The sequence below is a fragment of the Schistocerca serialis genome, chromosome 3, assembly GCF_023864345.2.
Source record: "Schistocerca serialis cubense isolate TAMUIC-IGC-003099 chromosome 3, iqSchSeri2.2, whole genome shotgun sequence".
Taxonomy (NCBI): domain Eukaryota; kingdom Metazoa; phylum Arthropoda; class Insecta; order Orthoptera; family Acrididae; genus Schistocerca; species Schistocerca serialis.
The window spans coordinates 436,029,755-436,043,321 of record NC_064640.1 but is presented as its reverse complement, the minus strand read 5'-3'; the positions used below and the strand labels follow the sequence as shown (position 1 = coordinate 436,043,321).

Sequence of the window (13,567 nt, the reverse complement as noted above, 5' to 3'; positions counted from 1 at the left end):
GTCACAGTCATATGTCCTGTTTTTAACTGTCTCTGTGCTGCTATTTTATCCTTGACTTTAGCTAGTTATTCAGCTGTGTTTCATTGGAATTTTAATAAGGGCTTTTCTGCTGCTCACCTTCTCAGCCACCTTTCAGCTCTTGTGGAAGAATGCAACTTGGTTTTCCAGTTTATCGCTATTTTTAGTAGATTTTCACCACACTAATCTGTATATCATTGATGGAAGGACACTGATGACCCTGCTGTTTAGCACCCTCGCCCATAAATCATCATCCGATTGGCAATTTGCTTTGAATGTTTGTAAATAAAAATGGTGCAGCTCACAAAATGCAAATGCAATGGCTCTAATATCAGTGAGTCCCAATTTGAATCAATTAATTTATATATACTTGAGTGCAACAATTTGCCGAGATTTGAAATGGAATTATCACTTAGTCTCAGTTGTAGGTAAAGCAGATAGCAGACTTGGGTTCATTGATAGAATATTGGGAAGATTCAGTTAGTCTACAAAGGAGACTGCTTACTATATGCGTGTGTGTCCCATCTTAGAATATTGCTCAAGTGTGTGGGACTTAACATGAAACAGGCCTAGCAGGGGATGTTCAATATATACAAAGAAGGGCAACATAAATTGTTACAGATTTGTTTGATTCACAGGAGAGAGTATTTTGTATGCTTTTGAATTTATTGAGTTTGCCAGTCTTTGATTAACATTTAGAAAGTGTACTACACTGTGCAACTCCAGTTTCCACTTGAATCTAGTTTGCAATAAATCTGGACTGTAAACTTTCCTGTTCATAGGTTGAGTCTGGGCTGTCGTCATCTCAGCAGTCAGTCCACTCTGTTGATACACCACGTGCAAGCTGGGCGAGCTTTGATCTCCGAAGCTCTGTTAGTGACATGCTTATACCTTCATTGTTGGAGAGAGTGCCTCCAGAAACAATTGATCAACTGAATGAGGCAAAAAGACAAGACAACAGACAGGTAACAAGTTTATCCTTTTTAGTATCAATTTGATCTCAACACCATTTGCAATGTGTTTGAAATATTGTTGCAAAACATGAACTGCTAGATCAATTCTTTTTTCTACTTGACATACATTATGTGGGCACTGGTACGTGTGGCTTTATCAATTTTACCTGCAGTAAAGTTTTAGGTTATATGATTGTGACATTAAAAATTTGAAAATCTAGCTTCAAAAAATTGGAAAATAAAACAATGTGTCTGAAGTCTGATGGGAAAAAGAGAGTATTAACTATTTTGCAGGATGGACTGTTCACCCTTTATCCTGTTCAAGATGAAGAAGAGATGATTGAGAAGCGAATCCCTGCTGAAATACCAAACGAGCACATGGGACACAGGATTTTAGTCAGGTGTTTGCAGCTCAGGTACTTAATCTTCTAGAACTTCATGAGATGAAAATTGTGTGCGAGGATGAGCTTGTCAGGTTTTTAATGGTGCTCATTGCCAGTGCTAGTCATTTTGCTTATTTTATAAAGTCATGTTCTAAGTTGTGAAACTCGGTTCACAGGATATGGAAGGTTCACTTCAAAAATTGTAGTCACTCATTTTCAAATTTTGTGTTTCAGTTATTAGCGTCATCATCATTAAAATCTGACAAATTCTTCTATAGTTGAAATTTATGTTAGTTATATTACAGTTGTTAACTTTATACATTATTGTCATTATTAGAGAATATGTGTCACGCAGATTTTAATGCTGTGTAGCTTACACAACCAGCTATCATTGCATAGCTGAATTATCAGCAGTTGTACCTGGGACAATAAATTGCCACCCATTAACAGTTATAGTCCACACAATTTATAAAAGTCACTTATACATTTTACTGGTTGAAACAGATAATTAATTTGTAGTTTAAGAGTCACTCTGTAGTAGGCATGTCTTGTATGTAATATATTGAGCTAAATTCATACCAGTAAACTCTCGATTCTTTAAAGAATCAAACTCCCATGTATAAAACAGCTTTACAGATCTGATTGCCTCAAAATAAGAAAAGTTTGAAATTAAGCTTAAAATTTGTTGGAGGTTGCTAAGTGCTCTCATTCACAGATACTGGATGAATATAGTTTGGGTATGTGCATGCTGTCAGTTACACTGCCACAAGACACTCACAGTTTCTTTTTGTAATACTTTTCTTATTCTGTTACTTTTTACCATAAGATTATACATCTTAATTTGTAGATTATGACAGCATTTAAAATTTTTTAAATTTGGTCAATAATTATTCAAAATATTGAAAATCAAACTTTTGTTGCTTCTCGAAGCTGTTAGGTAGGCAACCTGTAACAGATACCAGATTAGAAATACAGATTGTTGTAAATTTTATACTACTAATGAAAATACATTACAGTGGTCTCAGTGCTAGCAAGTTTGACCTGGCGTCACATCCTGTGAGTGTTCTTTGCTGTTGTTAAGATTAGGTGGGGAGTTTCGTCCAACTACCTGCAATGTGGTGCTAGATAATTGGCTAGTTATCGAACTGGGAAACTCTGTCTTTGAAATTCAGATAAAGGGGAATACAAACAACAACAAATTTTAGCTGATTTGCTTTAGTGTCTGTCTGCACAAACACTTTGAGAATACGAGATCTGATAAATTGATTAAGGTGTCTTGCTGATTAGCTGCTAGTCAACTCAGTCTCTCTTGCTGCTGCCTTTGTTATTACTATTGTGCATCTTGCACTATAAATTGTTATTTTCCTTATGTTGTAATACAGTCCAAGTGGTGATTGCAGCTTCATTAGCAGCATACATAAGTGTTCTCCAGCGGACCAGTTCCCACAAGTAGGAGATTAATGTCTGAAACAAACATCTGGAACTAGAAAAACACCTTCAGTCTGTTGGCATTAACTGTAAGGTACTTAATTTTCTGTAGACAGATTATTATATATGTCCTTTCATTTATTACTGTATTTGGGCCTCACTGTTGGCTGCCTCTACTTTGTAAGCTGTTGTCAAACAACATAACCTTATCACCAAAGTGGCAAAGTGGAACTCTTTAGGATTTAGTGACTTATTGTAATATTCTTTGTTCTTTAATTTGCTCTGAGCGTTCTCTTCTTCCACACTTTCGTGCATCTCCTTCATATGATTCTTTAACTATGCCTCTTCATGCTGACCATATCCAGTTACTCTGTGTGGTTTCACATTATACACAAAACTGCATATGGAACCCAAATGTTCCAGTCTGTTTGTGTTCTATTTACATAATGTCTCAGTATCTCAGTTTATGTATGATGCTACTTCTTCAGTGCACCATTCGTTTGAGGTTGATAGCTAGGAGAATGTACTTTTTCAATTCACTACAGTTTACTTAATCTCTTCATGGTATCCTGTATGAAAATATGTCCTACATAGTGACAGAGTTCCATATCCAAGTATAATTTTCTCAACCAACACTTGGACTAGGATGTCAGCATCCTACCTTTTAATATGGACTTATTCAAAGCATACTGAAATGTAAAAATACATCCATTTACTTGGTCAGTCTGGCTCAAAGATACTTGTTCACGCTTGCTACTTTTCTTTGCGTTCACACACACTCCCAAGTCTTGATGTCCTCACACTAAGGTTGTGATACAGTTTTATTATTGTTGCCTTTGTGCACACTCGTTTAGTTTTTTCCCTGGTTCCTACTCATTCTTTTTCCCCACCAGCTGCAGTATGTACCCCGTTAATAAGAACATCAACTGATTCATTATTTCTGCTGGCCTGAGAGTCCCCAAAACACGTAGCTGTCACAGCCAGTGCCTCCTCTTCCAGTTGGGGGGGGGGGGGGGGGCGGCATTGTCCACCAGATTTTTGCTACTTTTGTACATTATCTGATACTGTCTCACTGACATGTGAATAGCTTGAAGACTTCTTGAGTAATAGAAACCAATACATTGGCCTCAATGGTGAGTATCCATCAGAGACAAGGTATCATCAGGAGTGCCCCAATGAAATGTAATAGGACCACTATTATTTTCTAAATGATCTGGCAGACAGCATGGGCAGCAATCTGTGGTTGATGATGCTATCATTGTGGAATGACTGTAGAGGGTACAAGATGAATTATGCAAAATAGCAGCGAGTTCTAAATGTAGAAAAATGTAAGTTAATGCAGATGAGTAATAAACACAAACCTTTAATGTTCAGAAACAGCATTAGTAGTGTCCTGTGTGACACAGTCACATCGTTGAAATATCTGGGCTTAATGTTGCAAAGTGATATGAAATGGAATGAGCATGTGAGGATCGGATTAGCGAAGGCAAATGGAGTTTGGTTTATTGGGAAACTTTTAGGAAAGTGTGGTTCATCTGTAAAGGAGACCACATGTAGGATGCTAGTGCAATATATTGTTGAGTGCTGCTCGAGTGTTTGGGATTTGCATCAGATTAGATTAAAGAAAGACATCTAAGAAATTCAGAGGTGGGTTGCTAGATTTGTTACTAATAGTTTTGAGCAACACACAAGTATCATGGAGGTGCTTCAGGAACTCAGATGGGAAACACTGGAGGGGAGGCAATGTTCTTTTTGAGGAACACTTTGAGAAAAATGAGAGAAGTGGTATTTGAAACCGACTGCAGAACAATTATACTGCTAACAACATACGTGTAAGGACCATGAAGATAAGATATGAGAAATTAGGGCTCATATGGAGGCATATAGACAGTTGTTTTTTCCTCGCTGTGTTCATGAGTGGAACAGGAAAGGAAATGACTAGTAGTGGTACTGCGCTTCGGGCACACACCGTACAGTGGCTTGTGGAGTATGTATATAGATGTAGATACTGTTCTAACTTTAGCCCAATTTTCATTAGTCTTGACAGTGGGTTTGTTAAGTTATCTACCCGAGTTAAAGATTTAAATCTGCACATGTCAGAAATCTTCTGCCATTAATGTAAAATCTGAAGTATTTCACTCCCCAACTTATGGCTAACATCTTTGATCTTCTGTCAGTCTGTCTAGAATCCATTTGCCAATAGGGCATGGCTTAAAAATGACATTTATTTTTGCAAGAATTCACATTTATCAATGGGTAATTTTGAAGTATAATTGTGGAATATAAGCCATTCAGAAATTTCCTTTAGCCACATATTGTTTTTCTCTAAGGTAGAGTTAAATACCACCATGTCATTTACGTCAGTGAACAGTCTGTTGCCTTGTAGCCCTGTGAAAACAGTTTATTAATTTATGAAAAGTTTGTTGAGCTGATTTTGGGCTCATGGGCATACATTTACATTTGTTATTCTCCATATAGTGTACTGAAAGCCATCTTTTTCTTGATTTTCTTCAGTAGGATCTGACTACAGACCTTTTTTTTTTTTTTTTTTTTTTTTTTTTTTTTTTTTTTTTTTTTTTTTTTTTTTTTTTTTTTTGCTATATCAAGAGTGTCCGCTGCTCGTGGTCTCGCGGTAGCATTCTCACTTCCCGAGCACGGGGTCCCGGGTTCGATTCCCGGCGGGGTCAGGGATTTTTCCTGCCTCGAGATGACTGGGTGTTGTTGTGTTGTCTTCATCTTCATCATCATCATCATCATCATTCATCCCCATTACAGTCGGAGGAAGGCAGTGGCAAACCACCTCCACTAGGACCTTGCCTAGTACGGCGGTGCGGGTCTCCCGCATCGTTCCCCTACGCTCCGTCTCGGAGTATGGGACTTCATCATCATCATCATCATCATATTAAGAGTCAAAAAGTATTTGCCTGTACTAAAACTGTCGAAGATGTCATCTACACTCACCAATGGATAGAATACATTTAAGGAAAGTTCGTATAGGCACCTGTAGTCAGTGACTGTACATTAGTTTCACTTTCGTTCATCTTGTCAGAATCCTTGTCAGTGGAATTTTCCATTCACTTTTACTGGATCCTATTATATCATGTTCCAACATTTTCTCAAATTCCTGCTGCAGCACTTCTTTTTGCACTTGAGGTCTTCTCTAGAGATGCAAACAGATAATTTGCTTTCCACTTTGGGTAGCAGTTTGAGTCCAACCTTGATGGCCTATGTGTGTGGTAACGTATCTCCTGTCAAGTGGAACACATAGCTGAACATTGTGCATAGCTCAGTAATGACCATGTTTTCATACACTTTTAAGTAACTGACATGAATAATCTCTGTCAGTGTACTTACTCACACTTTTCACACACTTTTAATTAACTGGCATGAATATTCTATTTCAGCTTTCTTACATGAACATTTAGTTGTGGCTTGGTCATACTGACATGACATTCTCCAAACTGTCTGTCCGCAGCTCATGATTTAGTGGTTAGCGTTGCTGTCCCTGGATCACAGGGTTCCGGTTCAATTCCTGGTTGGGTCATGGACTTTCTCCACCTGGGGCCTAGATGTTTGTTGTCCTCATCATTTCATCATCATTCAGGAAAATGGCAAGACTGGAATGTGCGTTTGTATAGGCAATGCCATTGAGCCCCCACAAACCAAAAGTCATCATCATTGTCAGCAGCAGCAGCAGCAGCAACAGCAGCAGAACAACAGTCTCTTTTTTGGCATTGGTTCCATGGCTGGTAGTGGGAATTTTACTGAACCATTCTCAGCTATAGTTTTCAATGCACTCGTTCCTCGTGAGCCTGATCCTGTTCGTTTCCTGTTTTGGAGTGATAGTCGCACCTTTCACCCCTCTCATTCTACACACTCATTTCTCTGGAGGACCTATTATCAGCTTCCCTTTTACTCGTACATGTTTCTCATCACTTCTTTTTATTTTCTGTGCTGCAGACTCTGTTACCTGCCTGTATTGTAGGTTGGCAGTTAATTTTGGATTTCTATGAGCCATTTGTTTCACATACAATCCTATTTTAAAAGAGCACACTCTTTTGCACCAAACTTCATCTACACTCTTCTATTGATAACAAATTTCATCTGAGACTTTATGCCTTCCTGACATTCTAGCTCTGCAAGGGGATTATTGTTGCCATAGTCAGCTGTCAGTATTTTCCCAGACTAGATATAACCCACTTACGTAGTTTCTCTTCATTTTGTTCTTTCTCTGTGCCTGCCATGCACACTCTGTAAGCTCTTCCATAGTGACCAGTTTGTTTATATTTGAAGCATGTTACAGGCTTCAATCACGTACACAAGCTTATGTGCCCTGGCAAGTACCAGTGGGAGCACCTTACTATGTTGCGGTCCTTCCATTTTTCTACAGTTCCTGTAGAAAATGCTAGGATCACTCGTGTATTATCTACCCTATTCCTCACTACTGCTGGCTCTGTCTTCCTTGCTTGAAGCTTTTCATCACTTTATTTTCATTTTGTAATGCCGCACTGCCACTTTGCATACTTTTTTTCCCCTTTCTGAAGCTGTTGCACTTGCCTCCGTCAAAATTGATGTTGTTTCTCCTGCTAATTTCAATTTTCTTAATGAGTATACACTAATGTTTTGATTCTGTCGCTATAAATACCATGAATGAATACAGCTTTATTTGGCTTCCAGAATAGCGCAGTGCTGCCTACCAGCTCCAGCTCTTTCGGTGTGCCTTGAATGGCTTCTCTAAAGCGGTGGTACATGTGTAGAGTTGTGAGCACCATTACTCAAATAGTTTTTCACAAGACTAGCTCACGCATCTTACCAAGTGGCACTTAAATCTATAACTAGCAGTTTTTTACCTGTTGAACTGGCTATCCTGGTTCTCACAAATCTCAACAAAAAATAAATAAATAAATAAATAAAAATCATGTTACTCTGGATTTACAAGCTCAGTTGTTGATAAACACATTTGGAACATTTTTATTGCTGTCAAATGCAACATTAACTTAAGTCCTTCCCACAAACTAATATATTGCCTACTGGCTGCCTCTTACCTGTCTGTACTGTTCTATGCATTACTATGATTGTCCTGTGACACTCCGCCTAGGTTGTTTCACTCGTAGTGTGAAGATATGCAGCTACTAGGATAACTACCTTGGCCTACAGTCTTCATTGAACTGTAGCAATTGTTCTGGCTTTTTCTTCTCTCTTCTTTCTTTCCCATTTGCTCTGCTCCCTCTGCAAGCCAGCATACATTGTTATTGGAATGAAAGGGCCATGGTGTCTTTTACCTATTGTCGGGCTGAACTGATATTTTTGAGAGATTTGTGACCTATTCCAATAATTTGTAGCAGGTAGTTGCTGCTTAATTGAACCATCAACAGCAACCACCCAACACCTGACACCATAAAATATTGTTTATTCTTGCCTCAAGCAATCAGTCTGGGTATTTTATGACAGTAAGCAGGGAGGTCCATCAAAGAAGTTATGTAGAGGGTAGATAATTAGATAGTTCTGGAATTAGGAAACTCGTCTCTGAAATTCAGACATTTGGAAGTATGAAAAACAAATGTCAGCTGAACAGCTTCAATGTTAGTCTATCCAAACCCTTGAGGATACGGGATCTGACTACAGTTTAGAGACAAGGTCCACACAGTGTAGGTACACATGGCTAGGTATTGAACAGCAGAGCTAGAGCAAGAACAAAATGTGGTCCAAATGATCAACTGGCACAGAGTCCCTGTAACTGATTACCCCCCCCCCCCCCCCACCCCTCCCTCCTACAGGTGACACATCTACGATGCATATGTGATCGTGGCATATTCCACCACACTGGAGCTAATGCCCAGTTGCTGTGACAACAGTAAACCTACAGGTCCAGCTGCCAAGCTGGATATTGGTTTAATATTGCAGGCCAACAAATATTCTCATGTGACTTGCATACCATGCATGACCACTGGAGTTGCAGTTGCCAAAAGCAGAACTATCTGCTACACTGAGATTATTGCCATTCTCTAGAGTCTTCCTCCATGTTGCTGGAATGGTGTGATATTAGAAGCAGAAGCTTCATTCAGCTTGCCTTGTTTTTGGAAAACCTTCTTGCAGGAGCACAAGCACACCTACTCTTGCACTTAAACATATACCAACATACACTACATCCCTTCCTTATCTGTTCAAATATTTGTCTATGTAAAATGCCAAAGATAAAAAGCAATTCAGTATGAACTTAAATTATTTTTGCTTTATATAAGAACCTTGTATTTTCATCATTTTTTTTCTGTTTTCCATGGTTCCTTAGTTGCTTCGAAAGTTTTTGGAGGTATGCTCTGTCTATGGAACTACTTGAAGGAAGTTTGTTAATTACCATACATGTTTTGCTTATTTTATTTGTGAAGCATATTCAGTGGCAATTTTCAGTGCTGTTAGCCCATGTGTGTGGTCCTGAAGATGTGTTCATTAGCCTCCATACTCCAGTTGGCTGATTTCCGGCATTCTTTCAACCACATTTGATTCAACACATCACACACATCAAATGTGGGTGAAAGAATGCTGGTAATTGGCCAACTGGAGCATGGAGACTAATGAACACATCTTCAAGACTACACAAATGAGCTAACACAGCTGGAAATCACCACTGAAGATGCTTCACAAATAAAAGAAGGAAGCAAAACACGTGTGGGAATAAACAAACTGCCTTAAATTAGTTCCACAGACAGAACATACCTCCTCGAACTTTGTATTTGTTTGGTAACATGCTCTTTGCAATAATTAGGGCAATTCAATAATTTTGGAGCTTAGAGTAATTAAAAGCTCTATATTTCTTGTTACTACTAAATGATGACAAATATTTATTGATGATTCTTATGTGACCAAGTATATAGTGAGCCTGGCATTTAGTTTGCCAAATTGTCTGCAACTGGTATGTGTATGTACTCTAGACTTTTGATATTGCAAGTTACCACTGAATATTGTTCCTGTTACATTAAAGAATGGAAATGTGCAAAGATTTGCAATATTTGATGTTCTTTTAAAATTCAGTAGTGGACATCTGAGACGGCTCCGTAATAATGTAATAAATGACTTCTTGTTCTCATGAACACATGCAGGAAATATCTTCCCCTGCACATGATCCTGTGAGATGTGAAAAGGTAACATTCAACTGTAAATTGATAATTGCTGTTTACAAGTAAATGAAACCATTATTTACTTTTAATGTCATGCTCAGGAAGACTCTTTGTATGTCTGAAAGGCTGATAAATGTGGAACAAAAACAATTATTTTGACCGTTGTTAAGAAATATAATTGATTATATTTATAGTAACCACAATAGACCACAGCTCTTTTGCTTTTCTTGTTGTAGGGCATAGTTATCTTAGTATATATCATTGCTTTGCCTTTTTGAGTAAATGCTGATACTGTCATGATTTGTTTTCAGGCTAGAACTGGAAGTTGAACCAATATTTGCTTCAATTGCCTTGTATGATGCCAAAGAAAAGAAGAAAGTATCAGAAAACTTTTATTTTGATATGAATTCAGAAGGTCTGAAGCACATGCTGTCTTCTCATATTCCCTACAGTGACACAAGCACTCTTAGCAGGGCGTGTGTTTTTGATATCACATATCCTTCTTCTGATTTGTTTTTTGTAATCAAATTAGAGAAGGTGTTACAGGGTGACATAAATGACTGTGCTGAACCCTATATAAAAGATGACAAGGTGAGTGAAATGTGTGGCAACATTTTAAAAATATCTTGTATTTGAATAAATTGATGACTACATTAACTTGTTCCCACTGCATAGAATGTAAGTGATTCGTTAATTTTATTGTTCATTTGATTTTATTTAAGCTCTGTGTGAGTCTCTGTAGAATGGGAAAAGGGGGAGCCTCTAGGAGATAACATCTGCTGTGCTGTGCTTCAAAATATGATCAGTGCTGATCTTTCATTCTTTTTCTAAATCGCTTAAAGCAATATAACACTCTAGACACTACTTTTGATGGGCTGTTTAAGAGGTCTGAAAAATAGGCAAGGCATTTGTAAACATTGCCATGCTTTGTTTGCTAAGAATTTAATATTCATTGTACATGGATACCATTTATGCTGCCCTTTTTGTTTGAAGTACTAGCTGAGGTAACACAGTAATTACATTTCTGGATTCATACTACGTGTGACTGAGATTCAAATCCTCCATTGCATCAGTTTGATTCATGTTTGCCAGGATGTAGAATTTGGTAGTGGTAGTGGTTTTTTTGAGAAAAAGGGGGGAGAGGGGTGAATTCCTTCTCAGTTTCAAAACAATAAATATTTATGAAAATTTTGACATGTTGATTGAGTGCTGTCATTGATAGTGTTATTCACTCTAAACAACATTATCAAACAGAGCAGATATGGTTACTGGAAACGAAAAGTCTTCTAAGATGCCCCAATCTTACGTTAGCCAGTGGAACAAAACTTTTCTCTAAGCATGAAATACTGGCTATTTGTGAATTATTGTAATCCTGCTGTCTTCCTCCTTTACAGAGTCGTGAGAAACTGAAGACCAATGCTGTTACTGCTTGTGAACGTCTAGGGAAGTACAGGATGCCATTTGCATGGACTGCGATATATGTAATGAATGTCATTGATGGTGTCAACAGTTTAGAAAGAGAAAGCGGAAGTGACAGAGAAAACACAGGATCATATAGCTTAGGTAATTTTTTCCACTTTTTAATGTAAAATATATCATTCTGCCAAACAAATATCTCATTATCTGCCATTTTATCTTTAATGTAATAAGATTCCCAATCACAAGCTAGATGTTGATTGACTCTTGAAGAAAAAAATGATGATGATGATTATGATAATGAAGAATTCATCTGCAACAAAAATAATTCATTTCAAACATTTACATTGTTTGACTGTATGATGGGTTGAATGAGAGAATTCTCATAAGGACAATTGAAAGGAATTTCTCTGGCTCTATCTCTCTCTCTTACTCCCTTAACTGTGAAGCAGCCATAGATGTTAACTATGTTGTGCACAGCAGCATGTGCTACCCAAGGGTGGTAAATCTTTCCCTTGCCCACAGTTCAGTAGTAGCCATGCATACAGGTCTACAGATGATTCCTATACAGACCCACATAAAAAGCTGTGCAGTAGTTGTAATGGATTAGGTATGTTGCTTTCAAATGTTCGTGAAGAGATGGGCTGTATCAGTGAGATGACTGGAATAGTGTGTGTTCATTACTGGTCAGTATATGCAGCTACTTGCAAGATGTATGGAATACATTCCCCAGTGTACCTTACAGATAATGGTTAGGACCTGATGCAGATGACAACCTGATCCCATTTGCAGGAAGAAACTAAGAGAATGCATTGAACAATTATTAGAAGATGGAAATAAGCTCTGGGGTTCTAGGGACATTGGGAGAATGCTGTGAGACTGGCCATCTTGCACATACGGTAAGCTCCCAGTTGTCCGGATTAATGTGCATCAGAGACAGCATGAATAACTGAAAAAACACAATAATGCAAAATACATGTTTTTTTCCAGGAACTGCTATTTTGTGTTTTTACAAAATGTGCTACCTGTCACATCCGAAAACCACTGCATTACTTGATGTTACTGGCCAGAAACAGTGTATTGGAGAGTATCAGATTTTAGCTTCCAGAAAATGGACTGGCAAACATATAGACAAGAATCTGGCTGCAGACAGGTTACAGGGGTGGAGTCCTTGCAGATATCGGAGGACAAATGGGAAGCAACTTAAAAATATTTCTGGGATGTCCAGTGGGAAATCAGAAGGCACCTGCATAATAGTGTATTCTAAATAAAAATAATATTATAAATAATACTATGATTCTTACAGAATACGTCAGGGTCAGTTTTTTTTAGTTTTTCAAAAATCACCTAACTATGGACAGATAATCTGCTCTCAGTCAGGAGCTTGTTGTAGTTATAAATGCACTGCAGAGTGTGGTCCACTACTTTTATGTAAATGATGCATTGGGCATTTAATGGATTGACTGTACGTGGTTGATCGTCTCACTGACAATGTCCATTGAGCAATCAAAATTGGCATTAGAGCACCACCAGTATGTGGGGCAAAGTATTAATATTGGTGTGACAGATGTTGGATTGAGAATATTGCTGTAGTTGTAGTTACTTAATACTAATGCCTCAAGTTGTAGCTGTAGTATTGTGGTCTCCGTAACATGTCAGTCATATCCAAAAATATGCACGAGGAGCTTGTGATCTGTAATCAGTGTGACAAGTGCCCTGTAAACATAATTGCCGTGTGAGGTGGCTCAGCGTTTAGCACTTTGGACTTGCATTTGGGAGAAAGATATTTCAAATCTCTGGCCAGCCACCCAGATTTGTGTTTTCCTTGATGTTCTCCATCTCCAATGTCCTCATTGTTGATGGCGCATTAAGCTCTTAATTTTCCTCCCCAAAAATATAATTATGGAATTTTATGCTAATGCTCATTTTTCCAACCTGTGAATAGTTCATTTAAGTCATTACGGCAGTATTGTCATCACTGTACTCTACAAGATTTCCGCTTAATAATGACATGATGAATTAAAGCAATAGAAGTGAAGTTTTCCTGGTGTAATGAGTAATGCATTAAGTTGTGGGATTGTAGCACAATGATGTCAACATCTTGCCACAGTATTTTGGCTGACAACAATTCAGTCATATTCAGATGAGTGACACTGTGTCAAACACTCTCCTGAAGATGGCTGAATGGCTGTCAGCTGAAATTTCATGGCAAGATATCAACTTCGTCTGGATGTGATCCTAAAATCTCATGGAA

General features: G+C 38.0%; 1 protein-coding gene across 1 annotated transcript in view; it reads left to right on the top strand.

Moving 5' to 3' along the window:
• Positions 1–13,567, top strand: part of LOC126470323 (dedicator of cytokinesis protein 7) — a 283,560-nt gene that overhangs the window by 63,010 nt on the left and 206,983 nt on the right. The window contains exons 5-8 of the mRNA XM_050098105.1: positions 801–983; positions 1,266–1,387; positions 10,209–10,488; positions 11,292–11,460. Of these exons, the coding sequence (XP_049954062.1) occupies positions 801–983; positions 1,266–1,387; positions 10,209–10,488; positions 11,292–11,460 (754 nt within the window). The remainder of the gene's footprint in view (positions 1–800; positions 984–1,265; positions 1,388–10,208; positions 10,489–11,291; positions 11,461–13,567) is intronic.